Genomic DNA, 27,150 nt, shown 5'->3' with positions numbered 1-27,150 from the left:
ACATAGTCGATTCAATAGCCAACCAAATAGCTGCTGCACTCAATACATGAACATCAACCCCGGACCGAGCCAAGATTCTTAATCTCCTCATCCAAACTTTGTGGGCTCGCAAGCAACTCCACAAACAGTGTGCGTTATCCTCCAAACTCGCTCCGCAGGCCTTGCAATTCATGCCACCCCTTCTCCCAAGCCACTCTTCAGTTGGAACAACCCGATGGGTGATTAACCAGAAAAACACTTTGACCCTCTTGGGGAGGGATGATTTCCATATCCTGCACTTGGTTCTATCCACGAAGACCGAATCGACATCTACATGGGCCCATTTATTGGCACATTTCTCATGATGCAATCATACTTTCTCCCCAAGTGCGTCGAGTGCTTGAAGAAACCTATTGATTTATCTTGTTCTTCTCTCCACTTATATTCTACAGGATCTCATTCTAAACACTTGAGTGGTTTGGCTTCAACCACATACAAGATCCAGTCCTCCTCAACCTCAATGACTAGCGGATTCACCTTCCATTTCTTACCGTCTAGCGCCACAATTCTAATCGGGGACCAACTTGCACCTTCATCTACGGATCCCAACTGGATAATCTTCCTGTTCTTTCCTAGACCCTTGGCATTGATAATTTTTCCCGTATCATCACATTGTCTGGACCATTCACCCTCTTCCACATTACTGAAAGGAACAAAGTATATAACTGTATTGACTAGGTCAAGCATCTTCTTGCCATTTCTGAACTTTCCCAAGTTTTCATATAATTTATCACAATTACTAGCAAACAACCGCATCCAATGTGTCATTGAATGAATCCTTGCACAATACAATATAGCGCATGACATAACCTTGTTCTGTCCAAACATCTTTCCCTTCGTCGACTTTAAGGTCTCATTCCACAATAGGGGTTGGTGCATCCATTCAACATTAGTACTTGGACCTATCCGACTTAGATGCCCACAAACCATACTCCATGCCTTCATCACTAACATACATGTGCGATCAGCCAACATATTAGATTTCCTAAGCTTTAAGTCCATACAAAATAGCCATGATTTATGTGGCTTCCAATGTCCACCAAGTCGTGGACTCCAGAGGATGCTTCTATTATGAATCAACGTTTTCCATAACTCATTTCCGGGTAGCAAGCTCCTTACCAATACCTTGCATAGCAATGACTGACTTTGCAATCTAGGGCCAATCAATCCTAAACCCCCCTCACTTTTGTGAAGCGTCAACGTAGACCATGATACTTTAGCTACTATGTTGTCTTTCCTATTCCCAGCCCATAGGAATCCCTTGATACATGCTTTAACAGTACAAATAGCATGCTTATCAAACATCTACAGTGAGACCGCATGCCACAACGTAGACAAGAGCACATGGTTAGCTACTATAATCCTGCTAGCCAATGATAAGTTCTTCCCGAACCAGATGCGTATTTTATCACAAAATTTACTTTGAATTTGTTTCAAATGTATTCCTTTGTCGATATCTACACCAATCCACGTTCCTAGATATCTGGTGGATTCCCCTTTTGCAATCCATCTAAATTCAGCTTTTGGTTTCCTCTTCACCTTCGGAATGAGGTTATCATTGGCAAGTTTTCACATCCCCTTGTCGCTCATATAACATAACCTCATGTGCCACAGTTCTTCGATAGTGTCGACTGCCAGATTTGCTTCCCCTCGGCATAATCGAGCATGCATCAAGCATAGTGTGTTTGTCTTTCAAGATCAAGCCACAATCAGGCTCCATTTGCAGAACTTCATGACGCCACTCCGGATGCTACCCGTGTAGCCGTCATCATCCAGCCGACCGATTGATATCAGATTCAATCTGACTTCTGAAACGTGTCATACGTCTTTCAACACAAGTCTGCACCCGGTTGACATTACCAAACACACATCTCCTATGCCGACAATTCGGCATGCCCTTTCATTTCCCATCTTTACAGATTCGAGATCGCCGACTCTATAAGATGAGATGCATTCAGATCGGGGGTTAGGTGGAACGATGCACCCAAATTGACCACCCATGTAGATTCATCGTTGATGAGGTTCACTTCATTTTGCCTACTGATGAGCAACAACTCCTCCTCACTTGTTGTGATTGCCGACGTTTTCTTACTGTCCAAAATCTTCTTCGGCTGCACATCGTCGGCTCCCCCTTTCTCTTTTCGGAAGTGTCGACAATACTTTTGGAAGTGCCCCGATTCCCACAATAGAAGCACATAGGCCTTCCCCTTGACTTCGACCGCGTCCCCGACTTATCTTGATTCTAGGGACTTTGATTCCAGCCTCTTCCTCGATTTGTGTCTCTCTCTATGACTAAGGCCTTCGGGTCAGCAATAGACTCTCGGTCCTTCAGGCGAGCTTCCTCGTTTAGTAAGTTTTGAGCGGACAAGCTCAACTGGATCTGGATCAACTGAATAAGCTGAACCCGGATTGGTATCCGGAACGCATGAATAAGCCGAACCCGGATTGGTATCTGGAACGGAGAACCGGACATGGCAACCGGTTGTATTTTCGACTTCGTTTTTGAACTTTTGGAAGTGTTCGAACACTTCCCTCTTATGCCGGATAGGGTAGATCCAGGTGTTCCTAGAGAAGTCGTCAATGAACATCACATAGTATCGACAACCACCAAATGTTGTCATTTGGGTTGGTCCCCACATATCTTAATGTATTACATCCAAGATCTCGTTGCTTACGTTCCTCTCTTTCGGGAACGGTTGATGATGTTGTTTGCCGAGTTGGCAAGCTTTGCATACGCCTACAATTTCCTTTTCGGTAAAATTCGGGAGTCCAATGAAGACTCCTTTTGACTGCATTCCTTTGAGCTTTTGGAGGTTAATATGGCCAATTCATTTGTGCCACAACTCTAAGTCAATGTCGGTCTTTTGGACCTCAACATACATTGCCGATTTCATCTCGTGAGAATCGAGGATGAACGTTTGGCCTTCTCTCCAACCACGACCGATCAATCGGTCTTCTTTTTCGATGAAGCATCCTCCATCCTTGAAGCGGACTGACATGCCTTGTTCGACTATCTACCCAAATGAGACTAGGTTCTTTGTTATTGTAGGAACATGCGGAACTTTCTTGATGTAGGTTTGGTTGACTTCTTCCCCAAATGGGACATTGCCGACATGCTGAATGGGGTGAATTGTGTCATTCCCAGTTTCCACATAGCCAGGTCATTCAGGCTTTCGTAGCTCTTTGAACCAATCCTTCTGGGATGTCATGTGATTGGATGCACCTAAATCGACAAACCATACATCTTCTGGTTTGGAGGTGTTGGTCGGGTTGGAGGTTGTCATCATGTTCGCTTTGTGCCTCATCACAAACATTCCGCCACGATTGCCGTAGTCGGAGTTGGAGGCGTAGTTTGTGAGTTTTCGGCTTGTGGAGGTCGACTCACTCTTCTTTTTCAAACACTCTACCTCATAGTGGCCGAATTTACCACAATATCCGCATTGGGCGGAATTGTTTTGTCGGTTGGGTCCGGCCTGATTGCTCCCCCTTCTTCCGGACATTACGCCTCGCACGTTCGAAACATCTTGTCGGTAGTAGAAGTTATGTTCTCAAGGTTGCTCGTGGTTGTGTCGACCTTGGCCGAATCAACGTCTTCTTCCACGATCTTGTCCTCTTCCTCTATCGAAGTTCGAATAGAGCATGTCCTCGCACATTGCTTCTTGTTCGAACATTATTCTCCTCAACCAACAACATCGACTGGAGATCAAAGGATGGAGGATTCTCCCTCGCGAAGACTGCCGACTGGATGGCTGCAAACCGTGGTGCCAAGCCTCCAAGGAAAATCGGCACCATTTCATCGTCATCAATGCTAACATTGATCGACTCGAGGGCATCACATAGTTCCTTGATCTTCAAGATGTAGATGCCAATTGGCATGTACCTCTGTTGTATACCATTCAACTCTTGACGGAGTTGAAGCTTTCTTGCGGTTGTGTTGGCCGCAAAGATCTTCTTGAGATTCCCCCACGCCTCCTTTGGCGTTTTGTCCTCTCAGATGTAGCCGAGCATGTGATCTTGGACGCATGATGCAAGGCAATACAACACACAATTCGCCGCTTGCTCCCAAGCTGGGTAGTCGGCATGTGTTGGGTTGGGTTGATTTTCGTGTGCTCCCTCGACATAGCTCCAATAACCTTGGCCAACAAGGTATTGGTGCATCTTGTACTCCCAAGATGCAAAGTTGTTTCTGTCAACCTTCTCAATAGGAAGGGCACTTCCCATCTGAGTATTCATGTCAAGTTTCTTCTTCTTCTTCTTCTTCTTCTTCTTCTCTTTGATACAAATTGTGTAAGTTGCTGCTACAGTGATCAGCCGGTTCTTTCCGAACTCAGGATTGGGTACAACACACGCAGAGGCAATGGACTTCTATCAAGCAACCAGGCGCTCTAATACCATGTAAAGAATCGATGATTCTGTGCAACGGAAGAACTGTGTGTGTGTGTGTGTGTGGAGAGAGAGAGAGAGAGAGAGAGAGAGAGAGGGAGAGAGAGAGAGAGAGAGAGCGATTACAGAAAAACAAAAAACTGTATTACAAGGAAACAAGAATGACCAACTGTTACAAAGAGAAGGAGAAGGTGCTTATGTAGTCATCTTCTCTCTAAGTTCTCTCACTAGTACCGCCTCTTGGGAAAGAGGTCGTGTCATAACTTACTTAAAGAATATGTGTCATAGAACATTAACTTCTATGACACACTAGTTATTATACAAGGAGGTGGAGTGTTCACACACTTGAGTATCCTAGAGTGTGTTCCCACACATGGGAAGTTGAGTTTGATTCTCAACAGTTCACAATGAGGAACCTTACAACAAATTCATATGAGATTTGTTCACAATGAACATTCCCACTACAAACTTTCCTATGATCTCTTCTACCTATAAAATGTAACACCTAACATGATCATAATGTAATCTCTCTTTTATCATCAAATTAAGTTACATATATACAACTATTATACTTTGTTAGATAGTACTTATTCCTATATGGTATCAGGGCCTTCCACTAGGAATTAAAGCACAACCATCAAGAAGTCTAATTGATCCGAAAGATCTATGAAGATGGATTCCAACACAAGTTCAACAAACAAAACAACGCATGACAAGAAAGAACACCATGAGGGAACTCAATGACAAGAATTATAGAATGTGGAAAGTAAGGATGAGCCTAATCCTTGAAAGAGCACAATTAATCGACATTGCGAAAGGTATAATACCACAAATTACAACTATCCTAGAATTGATGGAATGGAAAAATAAAGATTTAGATGCACACATGGAATTGGTTATGCATCTAACCGATGAGCAAATAGATTTAGTAAAATAACTAGAAACATTAAAAGAAATATGGGATGGATTGAAGGAACGCCACAAACCCTCAAATAAAACAATAAAGGTCAACACTTTGAGACACCTTGTCACATTGGCAATGGAAAAACTTGAGCAAGCATTCATCAGAAAATGGCAGTTAGCCCTTGAGCAAGTATTGCCAACAAGTAATAAAATTGATGAAGATATGAAATTTGATTTAATCTTGGGTGCCTTACCATATTCATGGGACACTTTTGTCACCACACATGGAAACAATGACATTTCGAACTTGACGAACATGTTTTGAAAATTGAAATGAGAAGAGATCCGAAAAACAAAGGGTAAGATGAAACACAACAATGGATCAATGGTAATGCACGTGATAACAAGATTTCAGAAATCCAACTTCTCAAACCCAAGGTTTCAAAAGTTTCAAAGGTCATACAAGCCAAACCAACCATCAAGGCAAGGAGCAATCAATGTCTCCACTGTAATCATGTTTAGATATTACAACAAACCGGGATACATTGAAAGAGAATGTCTCTGAAAGCAAAACGACCAAAGAAACAAAGGTAAAAGGTTCAATGCCCAAGCACATTTTGCATCAATACCTAATGAAGATGATGTCCTATCCTCCGTACAAGCATTCATGTGAGAAGTCCAAAGAAACAAAACTCATATGGAAAGATTATGGCACTTTGACACCAAAGCCACCCACAATCTAACCCATACACGAGAATTGTTGTATGACCACAATCCATTTCATCACCCACTTGAGGTACGCTTCAAAAATAATGGAACCAAGTTAGCACTTGGAAAAGGTACCATTCATTTGTCAATCAATAATAAATCCAAAATTACCATCTTAAACATTTACTTTGTTCAGGGGCTAGCAAAGAACTTATTATCTATAATATCTATGAGTGAAGTTATATCAAATGGAACAATAATAGAATTTCATTACAACTACGCTATATATCATTATAAGTTACCCGTGGGAGAAATAATTAAAACAATGTGTCTGAAGATTGGAAAAATATGCCCAATGCCCATTGAAGACAATGGACCATTCATTAATTGAAGCTTACATAACTTCAAACCATCAACAAGATGATCAAACCTTGATATGGTATCATAGGCTAGGCTACCTACATCCAAAATCAATGAAGACAATTCAAACACACAAACTTGTTGAAGGTATACTAAATAAACCATTTCAATATCTATCGATTTGTGAAGGATGCATCTATGGCAAACAAAGTACAAGAAAGTTTCCTCTTCACGTTCATCAAATCGAGAGGCCGACTCCAAATCATCCATTTCAATTTATGTGTGCCACTACAAATACCTCCAATAATTGGCAATCGATATTTCATTACTTTTATTGATCACCTCACAAGGTTCACCATAATTTATTTCATCAAAGAGTAAAGATGGTGTTTTCAATGCCTTCAAAACCCACAAAGCACTTTGATGAAAACCAACATCAATCTCAAATTAAAACAATTAGAAGTGATATAATGGTGGAGAATATTGTTCGACCGAATGGAGGACATTTCGTAAGACGTTGGGCGCAAGACATGAGTTTACAACTTCATACAACCCGCAACAAAATTATGGTGTTGCGGAGCGAATGAATAAGACGTTATTGGATGCATGCATCAAGTGGTCAGACTGCACAATGAATGTTGGCAAGAGGCCATGTTATAATTTACAAATCGATCTCCTTATAAGGTACCCAAATTCAATATACCATTTTTTTTTTCTATGGTTTGGAAGAAATCCTAATGTTGGAAAACTTAGAAGACATTTGGGGCGATTGCGTATAAATTTATAATAGTCACATCGCTCCCAAATAGAGAAAGAAATTAGACCTCCACAATATACAATGTATATTAGTAGGGTATGGCCAATCCGAATGGCTTTAAAGGGATATAAATTATTTAAACCTACAAAATAAGAAAATTATGTATTTAAATTATGTTGGAATTGAAGCTGATTATACGATATTTTGAACATTAAGTCACCGATTGGTCAATGCAATTACGGTATCGACGGGCATTACTAATCAGAAATATTCAACATCGTGAACACAATCGTTTAGGAACTATTTATATTAATGATTATTTTATATATTGGTGGAATCAGTGATATCACCCATTCATAATAGTCACAAGAATAGGTTGTTATATTATACATTCTTGTTTAAATATTTATTTATGATATAGATTTGTGATTTATATTAATCTCCATTGTTTCTAATATCGTGTAATCAGCTTCAATCTAAACGAGGTACTTACGCATGATCAATCGGTGACTTGATGATTAAAATATTGTCTAATCAGCTTTAATCCCAAACAAGGTACTTAAACATCCAACATTAATATGGGTTAGTGATCCCAACCAATAATGCATGCACACTGGAGCCATTTATAATTAGGTGATCAAAAGGCTACTTACATCTTAGCGACAGGATTTGATCATCATGATCCAAGTAGAGAAGCCAATTATGTATGAGTTCTCGTGCAAGATGATGGTAAATATGATATGAATGAATGAATGTGCAGAAATTTTGAAAGTAATATATATTAAGAAATGGGCAGGGATATATATCTTGGTAGACCCATTTTGAAGATATGTTGTGATTCGTGAATGTAATCACAAGATGTACACGATTAAAGCTGCATGAAGGTGGACACTGAAGATGATTGACAATAAGGTGGATTAATGAAGGCCACCTGCAATATTATTGTTGAATCATTAGTAGTATTAGGGTAAAATGGTGGTCATGATCAGCCTGAATGAATCCGAGGTGAATGAATCCGAGGAGACGGTAAGTAGCTCGCTTCAACTTGTATATGTCTGCTCCACCATTGATGTTTGTCATCCATTAAGGTGGGGGGGGGGGGGTTACTAAAGAGTGAGGAATGGTGTAACAAGGGGGGGCAGTACATCATTATTTCTTTGATCCTTCATGGGGTAGGTTAATGATGAATCAATGTAATTTATGTATTATAAGGGAGACTTAATGTATTTGGACTTTGTTAAAACAAAATGGAGAATCTTTTAATTCAAGTAGAAACAGCAATATGATCACTTTCAAGAAGCATTAACTGCGGATCGATCAATCAATCAAGGTACTAGCATATATGTATGTAATGATGGGGGTGTGTGTATATTAAATCAAGTATATTGATCATCATGGTGTATATATGTATGTATTCAGTACTTACTGTGTTAAAACAAAATGGAGAAGATTAATTTAAGTAGAAACAGCAACATTTAAATCAATTTCAAGAGGCATTAACTGTGGATCAATCAATGAAATGGATTGAGTACTTGCATATATGTATGTATATGTAAATGAAGGGGTGCGTGTATAGGAAATCAAGTATATTGATCATCATGGTGTATATATGTATGCATTCAGTACTTAAGTATGGATTCAGTACCAGCATATATAAGTATGTAATGATGGGGTGTGTATATATAGTAAATCAAGTATATTGATAATGCATGCATTCAATACTTTATGTATATGTATTTGTTAGGAAAATATAGAGATTAATTGAAGTAGAAACAGCGACGCGATCATCAAATAAGAGGCATTTAACTGTGGATTAATCGATCAATGAAATGGATCCAATATTAATGTCATATATAAGTATGTAATGATGATGGAGGTGTGTATATAGTAAATCAAGTATATATTGATTGATCATCATGGTGTATATATGCATGCATTCAATACTTAAATGTATATGTATTTGTTAGAACAATATGTATGGAGAAGATTAGCTGAAGTAGAAACAGCAATATGATTGATTTCAAGTGGCATTTAACTGTGGATCAATCAATCAAATCATATCAATCAATGGAATGGATTCAGTACTATAGCATATATATATAGCAACATTATCAATTTCAAGAGGCATTAACTGTGGATCAAACAATCAATGAAATGGATTCAGTAAGTCTTAGCATATATGTATGTAATGATGGGGTTGTGTATATAATAAATCAAGTATATTGATTGATCATCATGGTGTATATATGCATTCAGGACTTAAGTATGGATCCAGTTATGTAATGATGGGGGTGTGTATATACGAAATCAAGTATATATTGATTGATCATCATGGTGTATACTTATATGCATGCATTCAATACTTAAAATGTATATGTATGTACTTGTTAAAACAAGATGGAGAAGATTAGCTGAAGTAGGTACAGCAATATGATTGATTTCATGTGGCATTTAACTGTGGATCAATCAATCAAATCATATCAATCAATGCAATGGATTCAGGACTATAGCATATATATATAAGTATGTAATGATTGATTATGGTGGGGAGGGGGGGTATGTATATATATACATACATTTATGAAAATCAAGTGTATTTACTGATTCATTCATTCATTATAGTGATGATGATTAGTAGGAGGTGGAAGGGGCGAGGGTCGAAGAAGAAGAAGAAGAAGCCGGGGCGTGCAGATGAGGAGTGGCGGAGGAGGAGTTGCCGGCATTGAAAGCGCGGATATGGTCCTTGAGGGAGCGCTTGTGCTTGAAATCGGAGCCGCAGGTGCAGAACCAGAGCTTCCCGCAGTTCTTCTCGTGGGTGCGCCAGTCGCCGCGCACCGCGAACGCCTTCACGCCGCACCTCCGGCACGTGTGCGCCTTCGCCCCGTGCTTGCGCTTGAAGTGGGTCTGCAGGGTCCGCAGATCCTTGAGCGGCTTGGCGCGCGCGTGACCCACGTGGTTCCGGCACCCGACCACGCAGCAGTAGCACGGCGTCCGCACCAGCACCAGCCGCTTCATCATCATCGCCCACGATTCCGATGACCCCAATGTTCGCCCCCCCGCCCATGATTCCAATGATTCCTGCTCACCGCCGTGATCATCCCTCCCATCCCTCATCAGCAATCCCGCCGACTCTTGAATCATGGGATCATATGATTCCGATCCGTGCTCCCCATGCTTCCTCCGATCCTCGCCATCATGATTCTTCGTCGACAATCTCTCCGATTCATGCATAATGTGCTCTTCTTCTTCTTCTTCTTCTTCTTCTTCTTCTTCTTCTTCTTCGACAATGATGACGCGCGGATCTTCTTCTTCGCTGCTTCTCTTGTCATTAATCCTTTCGATACCATCGTTCTGCCTGTCGCTATCATCATCGATTCCGATGTTCTGCTTGTCACTGTCATCATTCCGCGTGGTGGCGTCCCCGCCAGATGAGAGTACAGTTAGTTTATTTGTACGATTTGGATTAACTATAGAAGTTTTTGTAGCTGCAGTATTAGTAGTAGTAGTAGTAGTAGTTGTTGTTGTTGTAGAAGTTTTTGTAGTAGGATTAATGGTTGATTCCAGGCCCCTCCTGTACTGTGATCCATGGCCCCACATGTGCATCTGCATTAACACATTAATCTATTGTCAGTTAATCCATCTTCTCAAGTATATATATATATATATATAGGAATCATGCTCTTAATGTAAATCTGCATTAACACATTAATCCATTGTCAGTTAATCCATCTTCTCAAGTATATATATATATGAATCTTGCTGTTAATATGCATCTACATTAATTAACACATTAATCCATTGTCAGTTCATCCATCTTCTCAAAGTATATATATGAATCATGCTGTTAATATGCATCTACAATTAACATTAATCCATTGTCAGTTCATCCATCTTCTCAAGTATATATATGAATCATGCTAAGATTACTAGGGAGCTTCTGTTTCAATTAATCTACCACTTATTTTTCCTAGCTAAATCATGATTGATGTTACCTACATACGCCAGATTTTAATGGTGTTTTTCGAATTGAACACTAGAAATATTCATCAGTAAAGTGGCATCTGGAAATGGGTTTCCAATCAGAGCTAAACCAGCTAACTAATCAGATTGATAATTCCACCATTAAAAGAACTAGTTTGAATCCTCACTAATGAATTACCACATTATGCACCTGCACCTAATCTACTGCCCTAGGATATTATCATTCAAAATCAATACACAAGGGAAACACATAATATCATTATATACTGCATCTGCAACCTAATCTTACTGTCGCCAAGATATTATCATTCAAAATCAATACAAAGTCTACATAATATCATTACATATACTGCATCTGCACCTAATCTACTGCCCTGGGATGTTAACAATCAAATGCCCATATAATGTTGTGACTAAATTATGTACCTGCATGTTATTATATCTGTTGAACATTTTCCCACAGAGCGGGCAGGGGAATTGCGTCGGCCCCGTCAGAATCTCCTCGACCGTCGGGATCCAGTAGTTACGGGGGGAGATTCCAGCAGATGAAGGATCATTCCATTGGTCACCGATCGCATTGACTGATGCAGCATAATAATCACCTCCGATTCTTACCCCGGGCTCAGTCGAATTATTACTCTGGCCCGATGACATCGAATCATTACTACTGCCAAACTGAATTGGCCTGATTTTCTTATATTCCTTATTGATTGGGAGCCCAATGTGTAAATCTAGGCTGATATGATCATGATCAATGCTGCCATTATGATGATGATGATGATGATGATGATGATGATTATGATTATTATTATTGCTGTGGCATGTGTTGATTAATGAACTATATTCTTGATCTTTACTGATCTTAAGGTCATGAGGATGACTGTGATCATTGGAATTATCACATGAAGAACCCAAGTTCTGGAGCAGAGGCAGAGCTTCTATCGAAGATTGTGGGTCAACGTGAATGAGATTGAATCTCTGATGAAGACCTGATTCTCTGAGTAAATCTTTATTATTAATATAACTACTGCAAGAACTAAAGAAATCAGACGGAAAGCAACGATGGTGATGGTAATGGTAAGGATTAGATGCCATTTATAATTGATGAAATATGTTGAATCAGGTACTGAAATTCATGAAATTATAGTAATATCTTCTTGTTATATGTAGACAGTTCTCGTTACATGAATTTGGATTAGGTTATATAATTTGGGTAAATAATATTTATGGTATTAATAATGTTTCCTAAAAGTATTTATATATGTATGTGTGGAGTGGGATTGCTTAATTGTGTAATAATAATGAGTATATCTATGGATTGGGATATTCAATTAGGTAAATCATGTTAACGATATTGACTAGGAAACGAATAGTTTGGGCATTTCAGGATTAATAATCTTTCTGTCTGATTAATTAAACAGTCTACAATATTGATGGATTGTAACTAATTCACTCCAATTTGACAGGCTAAATTCAGGGTGAATTCAGTACTAGACACAACAACTTCCTGAAATCAGGGTAAGAATGAGAGAAGCAAAGAATCACACAAAAGAAAGACAAGTAAAAACCCTTCCAAAATTTAGGGCAATGGTATTAAAGAAGAGAGATTCAGTGATCAAGAGGGGTATTTGGAATTGATCATACGGGGCCAAATTTTGTAATGGAAAGAAGAAAATTAGGGTTTGGGTGGGTGGTGATATGATGATGAGGCAAGGAGGAGACAATTAGGGTTTTGGTGCAGGTCATGATAAGAGAAGTGTAATAGTGAGAGTGGGGTAAATAATTAGGGTTTGGTGGGTGGATACTTACTTGACCATGAAAACGACAAATAAATAATCTCCATAAACTCCTCCACATGTATGTATGTATGTAAGTATGTATGTATGTATGTATGTATGTATGTATGCATGTATGCATGCATGTATGTATGTATGTATGTATGTAAGTATGTATGTATGTATGGATGGATGGATGGTGTATGTATGTATGCATGCATGTATGTATGTATGTATGTATGTATGTATGTATGTATGTATGTATGTATGTATGTATGTATGTATGTATGTATGTATGGATGGATGGATGGATGGATGGATGGTGTATGTATGTATGCATGCATGTATGTATGTATGTATGTATGTATGTATGTATGTATGTAAGGTTGGATGGATGTATGCATGTATGCATGTATGGATGGATGTATAATGTATGTATGCATGTATGAATGTATGTAAGGTTGGATGGATGGATGGAATGTATGCATGTGTCCTTGCACATACATGAATTATGCATATTGTACTCATTCACAAAGACAACATTTTTTCTCACACACTAGATTCAATACAATATACATTCAAAGACATCATCATCATCATCATCATCATGTAAGTATGTATTTAGAAGTGTGCCAAGGAGTGGGTCACATTTACGAATAAAAGAAAAAAAAGGAAGGCATCCATTATTACTGGTTCGGTCTTACCGACTACTACTGTGGACCCTGAGGATACGATTCGACACTGTCGGCCATTGAGCTGGTACAACCCGTTTGTTGCACTCAAACATGCCCCATACATAAGTTCGTTCACATGCACTGGCTGCTTTTTTATAGCTTCCAATCATCCTGTAGTGTGTGGTTTCAGGGGTGTCATTCATCAAGGCATCGAACCAAAGAAAATGATACCGTTCTTTTACCTAAGATTCAAGTCCAAACATAATAAGATTGGACAATAATCATCCATCTGCCCCAAGGGGCTTAAGCCTAATTCCTGACACTTGTGAGTTCGTTTTCATACATTGGAACAAACTAAAACATGCTTCATGACACTTTCAAGTTCTTTTATATGTTTTGACGAATTGGGTGCAATAAATAAAAAAAGTGTCACCCATAGAGGGACATCACAATCTACACGAGACAATAAACAAATGGTTTGGTATTAGAATTAATTGCTTATCCAAATGACAAGCATTTACATAAAACTTTTGAAGGCAAAACATTGAATGTAACATTTCATTTAGTGTTGAAGGTTAATACGCATTTAGGGAAGAGAAAGAGGAATCACCGTCATGGCGCATTCCTTACTCATAGTTGGAAAGTGTACACTTTCCCTAGTGTTAGAACATCATGATGAGTCATGATTCATGCCTCAAGGCATTGTTTTTGGACATACTATACGTTTTTAATTTGCAACTCGAGGTACAACATTGCTACAAAAAAAGTCAAGGTACAAGTGGAATAGTTAGCACCTATAGGTCAAGGTACGCCAATTCAAACAATTATGAGCCTCAACTAGCTGGTACTTATTTGGTTTGGGGACGTGCTCAACAATTTCAATACCTTGGTTTATTTGAAAAAGGGGGTGGGGCACATTAGCTGAAAGAGTGTATAGCCGTGGCCCTTAGTAAGTTTCCTTTAACATGGTAAGCAACATGAGGTTATGTGAAGCCATATTTAGAGTACATATTGGTTTAGTGCATTTGCAATGTGCATGCATGTGGTATGTATAACCAATTAACAATCCCTTATTGTACCTCACAATGTGTATCATCACAATTGGAATTCATCCACCTCAACCTTCAACACCAAAGCCAATCTTTATTTGTGATGGGTGCATTAATGGCACAACTTTGTGAGCATGTGGCTAACCAGTGTTGTAGCAACTAGGGTGTGTCATGTGTAAAGGTAGCAAAGTAGGTTGGTAGGGGCAATGCACTATGTGCTAACACGCTACATTTCCCTAAGTTCATGTCCCCACAAACGTAATGTTTCTTAATATAAATGTGCATCATCAATCATAGTGTTTTTGTAGTGAGGCAATGCACCAAGGCTCAACAAAGCAAGTGCTCATGCCATGTGATTATAAGGAACTAGTGAAAATGGGTGTATGGTGTATGTTTATGAGCTAAAATAAATATGGAAAGATGGCTCGTATTCCACCGTCATGGTTGTTAATAATCATATGGTTCGCATCATAGAAGTACATTTTTTATGAGGCTATACATAATGCAAACAAGACCAATTCCCGTTTACAAAAGACATCAAGTAGAATATATGTTTTGCCACTGAAGAAGATGTGTTTCGTAAACCCTACTCGATGCATCACAAGATTATCTTGTCCCAAAGTAGATTATATGTACATTGTACACACATAAGAGTTATGAAGAAGTTATCAATGATCACAGTAGATGTGAGTATCATTGCAGGAAAGTTTGGAAAAGAGTCTACATATGAGAAGGGGACAAATTTGCAATTTACCACAAACTATATTACTATGAACAAATATGTCAAGGAGTACATGGAAATAGGGAGAGTCAGAATGATGCTTCAAGTGTGGAAGAATGTTAAGAAGCAATGATAGAAAAACAACAAGAAGAGCGAGAGACATAAGTACAAATGTAAAGACCTTGAAAGAAGAAGAACATAAACACTCTACCCAAAAAAAAGGTGATGTTGGGGCGCATGCAAAAATGGGAAAAATGGGCAACAAAACCATATACTGTGAGACTTGAGCTCAAACATGTTCATATATCAACATATTTGCTGGTGTTTCTTCCTTGGCCTCCCCCATTTTTTCGTCTCATTTTCAGACTCATATAATCTCCTAGTGATTTTCTTAAAGTAGCACCCACCTTTACCTTGAAACATTTTTCGAAAAGACCGCCTAGGATTCAAACATTCTTTCAATATTCTCTCTCTCTCCATTCTTGTATGCCGAAATTGTAGAGAGTATGTCGTGGACTTCGAACAACTAAGGGGTTTTATTTTGAGATTTTCATGAATGATTAGCCATAATTTTATGTTGATATTTAAGCTCAAAGGAATATTAATTTATGGTCAACAGTTAACATCAAAGTACATGCATATGTACATGATAGCACCTGTCTACCCCATTTATTTGACACATATTCATGCTTTATGCTTTCATCAAGTTATTATGCATTTTGGTCTTCATCTATTTGGCTCTTTCTCAATGGTTGTTTGTGCCAACCATACATTCTTTCGAACTCTCCCTATATATGCTTGTGCACAATTGTACTAAAGGATATTCGTTCTCTCTCTAGGTGCTCGACATTTCATCTTCCTCTTCCAACATTTGGCACTTTCTTATGTGGTCCATTGCACTTACCGTATTGCTTTTAAAAATCGCTTTCTTTGTGTGCAAGAGAAGGAGGGCATCAAGGGGTAAAGAGAGAGAGGATAATCTATATTGATTGCTTACTAGCCCCCCCTCTCTCTCTCATCTAGTCAATCTTCCTTGAGTATGTGTCAAGTGGATTAGTCACGATGCATCTACTTTTGCTCCGATATGCAATCCAGGCATTATACATACATAACTATGATTTTATTTCTTTTTGTTCTCCAACTCTTCTATTTGTGTCTCTTCCCTTTGCTATTCTAACACTCATCCCTCCATCATATCTTCTTTATTGTGTGGCCCGCATGTCACTTCCGTGCTCTCTCATTGGCTACTCCTTGATGGCATTTCTCCCGAAGAAAAACATCCAGGCAAATAAAGATTACTTATTACCAATTACGAGCTTAGACCACTTCCACCTACATTTTTTCCCTAAGATGCTCCACCACTAATCCAACACACCTACATATACGTTGTCGCTCTACAATCTCTCTTTCTTTCGTTCAAACCCCACCTAGAACGGATAAGTATATATTTGCAATGTGTCAAGGCACGTAATCATTGTACCTCCACATTAGTGGAACGAATATTTATACATTTTCTAACACATGGGACATGTGATGTTTATGAGTTGATTTATTGTTCTTCAAGTCAGATTTACAATATGGTCTCAAACTCTTTGGTTGAATGTCGTTGATCTTCACAATGCCATGATTTCGATTCCACTTCATGATACCAAAGTAAATACTTCATCAACACTCATCTTGTTTCTCGTGCGACCCGTTCCTTTTAAACCATTTCCATTTCGTTTATTTGAGTCACTTATATTCTTTACCTTTTTCGACATATTGCAACACTAAAAATCTTAGTGTTCAGATCTAAAATTTAAAATTTGCAACTTCCGTTAGTTTTCTATACTACATTAGCCTGAAAGGTTACATATATTTCCCAAATGAAATTGTCATGTAACACCAAAACCCTCTTCAATTTTAGCTCATTCTTGCAAACTACACAACTAGATGAAGCTCACATTGTTATTTTGAAATAGATATAATATAACTAGATTGGAAGAAATGGGAACCACAAACACATAGTTATTTGCATCCGAATAGTAGAACAACCTCGCGGGTTATCATGAGATAAAAAGGCGCAATCTTCTAAAAGCATGTATATGAATCCATGACCCTAGGAAGTTATGATTTTTAACTAGAATTCTAGGATTAGTGCATAGGCCATCATGGAGATTTTGCAACACACCATGTTTTTTTTCTTTGATCATTACCCTTACTTTCTCCTCACCTAAGCAAAGAGACACCTTTAAATATATTATGGAGATGTAATCTTCAATTTTCATCGAAATAGGTAGGTATCCAGGTAGCTATTTCTCCATTTTCATGTAGGGTAGGCTTTATGTCTTGATATTGTGAACCGACAAAATTTCCAATACCTCCCCAAAGTAATGGAAAATATAGTTTTTCTAACAATATTGAAGTTGGTGTCTTGTCACCTCAAGAAACATGAGGAAAAGATGTGGTACCACCACCAATTTCTTCGTTCATGATAAGCTTGTTATAGATGTAAAAGAAGCTTTTGTGCATGATATTGTAAATATTTTGAGCATATTATTTTCAGAAGCAACATGTTGAAGAAATTATAGTGGGACATCTCCGATGACCTTATGGATGGATTAAAAAGGGCTACAAGATGCGAACAACTTTTGAGATAGGAACATAGATCACAAGCGAATTAATGATTAGTACCATTGAATCTCCCAAAGACTTTGAGAAAATGCACAATCTCTATCTTATAAAAGCCATCGATCTACCACCAAAAATCTTTAACAAATCCTAATGCTCACTTTTATCATATAAAGAATTAAAAGAAAGGGCCTTGTGTACTTTCCTTCACTTATTGTAAGAAGCCTTGATTCAATAGAAAACAATAGTAATACGTTAGACATAGATCATCCCACTTTTGTAGATATTCATGTTTAATATGACTACTTGTTTGAATGTATTTCCTTTTGGAGTTTTCTGAATAACATTATAATCACACTTTCATGGTGCGATATGTTTGTAGCAAAACATTCTTTCGCACAACCTTTATAATACTTTTAGTAAGTAATAATATCAATGTCATTCACGCATGGACTTTACTTATGCAGAAAAGTGAAATGCATATGTAGCGTATGTGTTAGCGGAAGAAAAGTAGACATGAATCTTAAATTGAAAAAGTGTTGATGGAATCACTTGAAAAAATCCAAAGAAAACTTGTATGCTATCTCCATTGGATACATCCAAAAGGTCAAGAAAAAACATTTCCACGAAACTTAAACATGAATAAAAGTAGAGCTAAATGAGTGAAAGAAGTCTTCTACATGAAGCACGTATAATGTTGGCATTTTATTTTCATTTTTCTTATGATCAAAATAAACATACTTACTACCATGAAAATACTTTCATTCACAAGACATGGAACTTACATTTTCTATTCCAAGAGAGGGCATGCCTGCAAATTCCCAACAATTAGTTGTATGGTTCCTCCAAACAATTAGGTTTTCCCTCAACAATGTTTGTAACACTTTGTATGATTCAATAGTACAATAAGTTGAATGCACAAAATACACTAGTAACTATTAAAAAATCCATACCATAATGAGCATTACTCAAGATTCCACATTGATCTCAAAAGATCACATACACACAAGTGAGCTCTTACCATCATAGAAGACATTAGAAGATTTACATTTTTGAAACAATTTGAAAAGTTAAAAACTCCACATAGTGACGATGAGAAGTACTCATCTACGATATATGTACACAATGGAAAAACAAACCAAAAACAACTCATGGAGATCGAATGTCATTAAGATTTACATGGAAGCTAACTGAATAAAAATGAGTAGGTGCGGGTCTTTGGGTCATTGTAGGTACATGAACAAGATGAAGTCATTTTGCTCAACCTGTCAACATACACATAATTAAACAAAAATGAGTGGTTTCATGCTTGGTGTTTTATTTGGAGAGCTACCTCAATTATTAATTGCATTTTGGCTCCTTGTACACTTCACACTATATCCATAAACTAGTCACAACTAGCATGCAAACTCTAGACCATGAAAAGCTAAGGCTCCCACTCTCTCTATAATCACTAGCTTTTTTTAAATGATGTAAGCACTAAGTAGATAACCTCCTAATCATGCTCTTGCTGATTTGCAAGATTGTTTGCACTCTTACTTTCTTTGGGTGCCATCTTTCCAGAGGAGGACCATTGATTTCTAGTGTATGTTGGACTTCTTTACACGTTTACATTCGCATTTTTGTTCGACAAATGAACAATTGAAAATATCTTATTCTACGAAAATAATGTCGAAAAATGTGTGAAAAAATGATGAAATAAACACCTTATTTGCAACATAAAACAAGCACCATAAATATTGGCAATAATGAACGATGATATTTCCAACAATATTAACATTGATAACTCTAATACTTTAATGCTTATATTATTTCTAGCATAGATCCCTTGTGTGCTCAAAATTATGGTTGTTGCCAAACTACATGTTGCTAAGCCTAACTAAGGCACAACATCCACAACCAAAGATGTATGGTCATGTTAGGGAAACCACATTTTCAATACATGTCATTTTATTGCGGCTCAAGCCCTTAAAGAACATGCCCAACACACCTTTGTGATCTAGTAAAGTACATATTTTGAATGGCCAACAATGTGTTATGGACTCATTAACAGGACCATGACACATATTGTTTACATCTAGAGGGATTGTAGTTTGGGAGTTTCCAAACTCGAATCAAACTGATTCCTAAACTGGTTAAGGCTAACTAGTTAAGACTAAATTGGTTTAGGGACTGATTTAGTCAAGCCGATTAAGCCTTAATTGGTTTGGCCCAAATATGTTCAATTTAACTTGAGCTATCCCAAACCGAGCTCAAATTGGTTAAGGAAGCTCAAGCCTAAACTAAACCGAATTGCCAAACCATTTAAAAACGATTTAACAGTTTGGCCCAATATATGTTCAATTAAGCTTGAGCCATCCCAAACTGAGCTCAAACTGGTTAAGGAAGCTCAAGCCTAAATTGAACCGAACTGCCAAACCATTTAAAAACTATTTAACGGTTTGGTTTACGGTTGAGCCGAGAGGTTGCCGATTCCTAGTAACATATATAAATAGAAACATTTTAGTTTTTCTCTTTAAAATACTCATCCACAATCATATAAATACTTACATTACTTACATGAAGTAGAACAATGTCCTTATTTCAAAAAATTTATCTTGTTTGGTACAATGTAAGACATTAACAGTATTGCACAAATTGGAATAAATTACACACTTTTTTTTTTTCCAAAAGAAGAATATACTCCATTAGTTAAAATGACATACAATACACAACTTTAGACATTACCTACTTCCATATGGACTACATCACTTATTTATCTTACACTAAATAGCCCACATGTTTGTTCTCCATGTTTGTCGTGTCATTCACGCCCCTCTATCATCTAATGGGAGGGGGGAACAGCCATCTCGGTACTACGTACTGCCATCGTATATCCACTCCAATTTCTGTAACCATCGGTGTAGTACACCATCGTTTTCTGAATTTCAGCCTCATTAAATCTGAAGCAAATTACGCACTTTTTAGGAATAATCGTCATAACTTTGCACAAAGAATATATATCCCGTGATTAAAACATTTGTTGATGCCATATAGAATATGGCTACATAACATTAAACAAAATAAAAAAAAGTTGCTACACCACTCGATCACCCCCTAACGAAGGTGAGAGATAGATAAGTCCCTTGTCAGTGTCCCATACCACTAAGATTGGACATGGATCATACCTTGGGTTAAAAGGAGTCACAGATGTACGAAGCTAGATTATCACCTTTGTGAAGGTAGTTGGCCTTCTTATATAGGTTCAAATCCTAGACCCTTGTCTATTTCACACTTGATTGATGAAACACTTGGCGATCTCCCATCGTATGATTGAGAATAACTCAATACTTACCATTCATTCATAAGTGAAGGGTAACCCTAGGGGTCGAGAATTACGATTGCGGTTATGCTCTTAGTATAGTTCTATGAAATAGCACCAATAGGACCTACGCAATATAGAGAAACAAAGATAGAGAGAGAAATGGAGGCAACAAATAATGTGATAGTTCAAAGTTGTTGAGCACCAATTACTCTGAACTATCACATTATTTGTTCCCTCCATTTATATTGTGATAGTTCAAAGTAATTGTTCTCAACAAATTTGAAACTATACATTATTTGTTGCCTCCATTTCTCTCTCTATCAATGAACATTTGTAATTACTTTTAATTACAATGAAAATTAGATGATATAGCAAACATGTATGGATATGTACTTGTCAAGCAAATACATATACAAAGAGGGCAAGCAGATTGTCAACCTTGGTTCCCTCAACACAATATTAGTGGTTAATCTTCATCTATTTTATTATCTCCTCAATCATCTCCTTATTGACCATTGTCAAAGGAATATGATTACTTGCTCACAACGAGAAGAACAAATGACACAACGGAAAAAAATCATAAATTGAACTTGCAAAGAGTGAGAGGCATTGTATAATAAAAAGGAAAAGTGTAGTTTATGCATTTCCATAATTTATGAGCTAATAACATCAAACTTGCAAATTCGCCATAGTTGTTCATGTGAAATTGCTAATATAGTTCATGATGTTAATTTTCATATTGAAGTAAACTGTTACATGCTTTCTCTCTCTAGAAAACATTCGAGTTGGCCATAACAAAATCTGCTAATGAAGTCTTTCATCATTTTCCGAAATTATCTCCCATGATTGCACACAAAAGTAAATTGTAAATTCTACTAAAATCAAAGTCTACAATGTGTTTTGGGAAGATTAGTCAACTTGATCATACAAATATGCGCTCATTGTCTATCTGTATACCCCACGACCTTCGATGATCCCCGTTATTTTCTTTTTCTTGTGTCACACATTTTGACGAGAACTTATTGCAATAGTATTTATACGATTACAAAAGGCAGCAAGGCATCATGCTTTCGTCCAATCGATCTAAATGAGTGAAAATATGACAACAGCCAGTTATCTTGGCTTATCTAATGTCATTAATCTATTCAAAGTAGGCCCCAAGACTCTAGCATATTGAGATGATTAGCTTCCAATGGTTGCCCTTTGTTTCCACAATAAAGGGCCAATTAAATAATCAAATGTGCTTGACATAGAAAAGGATTTGATTTGACTTCCCCAATTTAGTTCAAAATGCTAAAATATTTTTCTAATATATTCTGACATTCCAAAATTTAGAAACTATTCAATTTAGAATGTTCAAACTTCCAATGTTGGAAAAGCTTCGTAAAAGTCAATATTTCTCAAACATATGTTTGAACTTTCTTCGAACTTTAGGACTTTGAGGTTCCAAGGTTTAAATTCAGAAGCAACACTTGGAGAAGATGTATCATATTGTTGTCAACATATATAGGAATATGCATGTTGCAATTACCTTCTCAAACCAACATGGTGATACAAACCCTTACTTGATTATTAATATCTCGTAGTGTGAGCATTCCTAATGATTACTTAAAAACAACTACTCGACAACCTTGAAATCTATGCATCAAATCAGTTTCCTATTTTCCTTTCGATATCATTGCATAAGAAATCACATCCGAACACATGTAAGAGTTTTGGAGTACATAATTACTCTCCACTTTTCCTTTCAATATAAAAATCATTGCATAAGAAATCACATCCAAACACATGTAAGAGTTTCGTAGTACATAATTAGTCTTCTCTTTTCCTTTCAATATAAAAATCAATGCATAAGAATTCGCATCCAAACAGATTTAAGAGTTCCCATGCACCAAGTTGCATTATTTTGATAGACTTTGAGCATCCCTACAAGAAACTCCTAAATATCCATGGTAACATGTTGCTCAATAAAGACAATTTAGACTGCGACAAAGTTAATTTCTTCGATCATTGTCAATGTCTGGAGTGGTCGTATGGTGGGGTAAATGTATTTTAGTTTCAATGTCCATGTGGTTCGACGTGTATTAAGCTCATGGTGCTTAAGATAAACACAATCCACATTCCTATCAATTTTGATTCTTTATGTTAGCCACATAATTTTTTCATTACATAATGTCTTCTCATTACTTTTACAAAAAATCATACAATGGATCAATACCAATTTCCTAGGTATACAACATTTTATCTGCTTATTTAAGGGAATACAATTACTAATGGATGGTTAAGGTCATAGCTCAATTTGTTCGAGGTCATATCCATGAGCCCAAGGTACCGATTGAAATATGTACTAAAATGGCCACAATGACAATTCCTTTCCAAAAATGTGTAAAGGGCATGTCTAACATGGTATTAAAATGTGAAAGGTGTATAAATTCAACCTTCTAACAAATAACACCATATATGATTTTGCATGCATTGCAAACCACTAGGATGTTCAAGGTTGCATGATCACGTAGTTCTCATCTTCAACACTTACACAATGAATATGATCATTTGGGGGCCTAAAAGGACCCATTGGGGTTTTCCCTCATGATAATAGATTTTTTCTTGTAGGTTCACATGGAATAACTTTGAGGTATGATTAGCCACCCCTTCCAATATAATGGACACAATAATGATTATATGATTATTGTAAACCTTTGAAGCAGATATCCAACCAACTTATTTCACGGTTCCTTTTTATGACATAAATGTGATCACATGCATGAATTATAAATTCAATACTTAGATGCCAAGGCTAATGAAAACTACAAATGTGTAAAGTGTAAGTAACTCTATTAGTGTGTGTTTGTGTGAAATTTTGCTTCTTTACCATGGGACTACCAAATGATATCGAAAACATTCAATAAGACTTGCATGATTATTAACTTTTAATTACATGTACGCCATAGTATGAACTATACGTGCATTCGCATGCGCGAATGTTTCAATCATTCAAGTATGGTAAACACCATCAAAGAATGGTAAATACCATACTTTTGGATTAACTATTTATTATGAGGTAAATAAACCTAAAAATGGAAAAAAACAAAAAAAAAACTCAAGAATGTTTGAATAACATTCGTATTCGTTTTCCAACGTAGGAAAACGAATGTTATGCTAGACGAACACGAATTTTACGTACTATGCATGTACCTATACTACCTAAGCTCTTCATGAAATTGTTTGATTTAGTGTTTTTGTTACACATTATTTACATAGGTAATGGATCATTTTAACATATCTTATAAATTATGCAAGCAAAGGGTGTGCTCTCTATTCGTGAGATTAAATCCACATAAATTATATACGAAAAAGATGTAGTTAATTATGACAATGATTATTTAGGTAGGCCTTAGAATAGAAGTGGTTCATAATTTTGGAAACATAACATAAGTAAATTGAATAGACATGCTTGAAATTTTGAAAATATAGAGGGCTTGTATACTTTTGTTGAATCATAGGAGTGTGGATTTGGTTGTATCAATATATTTTCTTGATAAGTTGGGGGTTCTAGTAGGCAAGATGCATTTTGAGTGAATCCAAAGAACCCTAGATTTGGGATCGGAGCTAACCCATTACTATGAAACCCATGGCCAACTATATCCATATCGATTGAAGTTTTTCATAAACATTAATAGGCATAGGTTGAATCTAGAAATCTCACCTTTCTAAAGGCAGAAAAGAGAACAAAAAAACACAAGTTTCCACCATTATGTAATGTCACCTAGTTTATTGAGTATTGGACCTAGTTGTAAAAAGTCATCCACCTTATTACATCCCAAGTTAGTCATCCTTACAACCACCAAAACATCAAATGCCCAACTTGAAATGCATTATTTATACATGTCAAATGGTTGTAGTTGGCATTCCACAATATCAATCGCATCAATGATGAAGATTGATGTGTGGAGGTAATGATGGCTAAATTCACGATTAAGTTTTTTACTTTTGCTACATTAGTGTCAAAGAGCACTACATTTAAAAGAATATAAAATATGTTTATCCAATAATAAGTCCCATATAAAAGGTAAATTTTACTTAATTTCTACCTCAATTAAGCCCTAATTCTCCTAAAATACAAATTCTTAAACATTCTAGACTTCTTTCACGGTATAAATTTTAAACCATACTCAAGCTCTTTCATAAAATATCAGAGTATTGTGAATAAATAAATGATAGAGAACCTAAACCACAAAATGTTTTACTCCTTTTGATGAGAGAAAATGCAAGTTACGTAACACAACCTTGTTCAACTTTGCTTTATTTTGATCCAAAATGTAAAATGTACTAGACATGTAGTAGTAGTACATGATGGGGATTTCTGGAAGTGTACTCAAGCTCTCAAATGTTTAAAGGCCTAACTCATCACGAGAGTCAAGACTCCACCTCAAGTCGAAATGATGGTACAACTAGGACAATGCGGGGTAAAGAAGTGTCAAAACCCCAAGAGCACTCAACCACACATTCAAGTACATATATACATACACTGACCCTGACCCAACGCTTGGTTACACATGTGTGTGACGCTTGCTAATTATTCTTTATTCCCATAGGCATATGACATACTATTCCACGAGGATATTCACAAAAAAGGGTCGTGACTCGTAATAATAACTTTTGTTCGAACTATATTCATACCTAGATGAGTACCAAGAATAAACAAACCTCCCTCAAGTCCTCCTTTCAATTCGACACAATCAATTTGTCACTACTCATGAGTGATGAGCACCTCACCCCCCCACACACACACTTACAACTACAAGTACGTGAAAGTGTTTTATCTTTGGTCACATAGGTCATATTCAATCAAATCTATCAAATCTATCTAATAAGTTACATATTGTGCTTACATTATGTATATTTTGTTAGCTTATTATGTTATGTAAATCTTCTATGAATTACACTTAATCTTCATGATCTACTTTGTAAACAAGATTATTAATAATAATATCATAGCAACATTTGAGCAAAGGGATCAATGACATGTGCAAATATGGATCAGTTGAATACCAATATGATACTTGAGAATGGGCTTGGATATGCATGCATCTACAAGCAATCTATGAATGTCAAGTAACTAGTTTTCATTTTATGAAAATATGCATATTAGGTTTCTGATACTACTCTTTTTTTTCTTCTCATTCTTCTAGAACTAATTTTTCATGTGTGTTTCTTAAAGAAATTGGTCTCATGTAGAGTATTAAATTGGTCTTAATTACTATAATTATGTTGAAATCTAAGCATATATGCTCTAAGAGCATAACAAATTACTGGGTATAAGACTCAAATTACTTCAGATTATGATAAAAAAACATACATCTTGATGCGGTAAATATTTTTTTGCGCGTGGCTAGTTAATTTTAAATGTAGTTTGTAAGGAGATTGGATTGCATTTATATATTCGTTCATATCATTGCTAGAAAGTATGATTATGAAAGGATCGAGATTTGCTCCGTGTATATATATTGTAACTAAGATTTGCAAATTTCATTGGAGATTAAACCCTAGAGCTAATTGTAATCACTAATAGGAGATTGAAAAAACATGAGTGGACACTCATACTTCAATATATATATATATATATATATATCATATCCCATCCATGAGAAAGGAATTGCAATAATGGGTGTTTTTAGAATCAAATAAAAACTGCCCTAGAGAAATATGAAACAGAAATCGGATCTTCGGGATCACACATCGGTACGGGCAAAGATGACAAAGGAGTGATTCAACAAGGAATTTCGAACAATAATGTCTCGAGTAAATAATTACGACTGAATGAATTCGGAATTTCGGGAAAGCATATCGATAGCGATGATTGGTGTGCGGGTCGATTGTGCGGAG

At 36.8% G+C, this 27,150-nt stretch overlaps 1 protein-coding gene across 1 annotated transcript; it reads right to left on the bottom strand.

The window, feature by feature from the left end:
- Positions 1-9,766: 9,766 nt before the first annotated feature.
- On the bottom strand, positions 9,767-12,634 carry LOC147866152 (uncharacterized). Its single transcript, XM_087316716.1, has 2 exons — positions 11,558-12,634; positions 9,767-10,753 (listed from the first exon to the last, which is right to left on the bottom strand). The coding sequence occupies exons 1-2, from the start codon at positions 12,224-12,226 to the stop codon at positions 9,782-9,784; spliced, it is 1,641 nt and encodes a 546-aa protein (XP_087172842.1). The 5' UTR covers positions 12,227-12,634; the 3' UTR covers positions 9,767-9,781.
- Positions 12,635-27,150: the final 14,516 nt, after the last annotated feature.

This window comes from Azolla caroliniana, unplaced genomic scaffold (genome assembly GCF_043228905.1).
Source record: "Azolla caroliniana isolate FFs.n. ecotype wild unplaced genomic scaffold, voAzoCaro1.0.p SCAF_3, whole genome shotgun sequence".
Lineage (NCBI taxonomy): Eukaryota > Viridiplantae > Streptophyta > Polypodiopsida > Salviniales > Salviniaceae > Azolla > Azolla caroliniana.
Note: the sequence above shows the minus strand (reverse complement) of the source record. Positions and strands in the feature narration are given on the sequence as shown.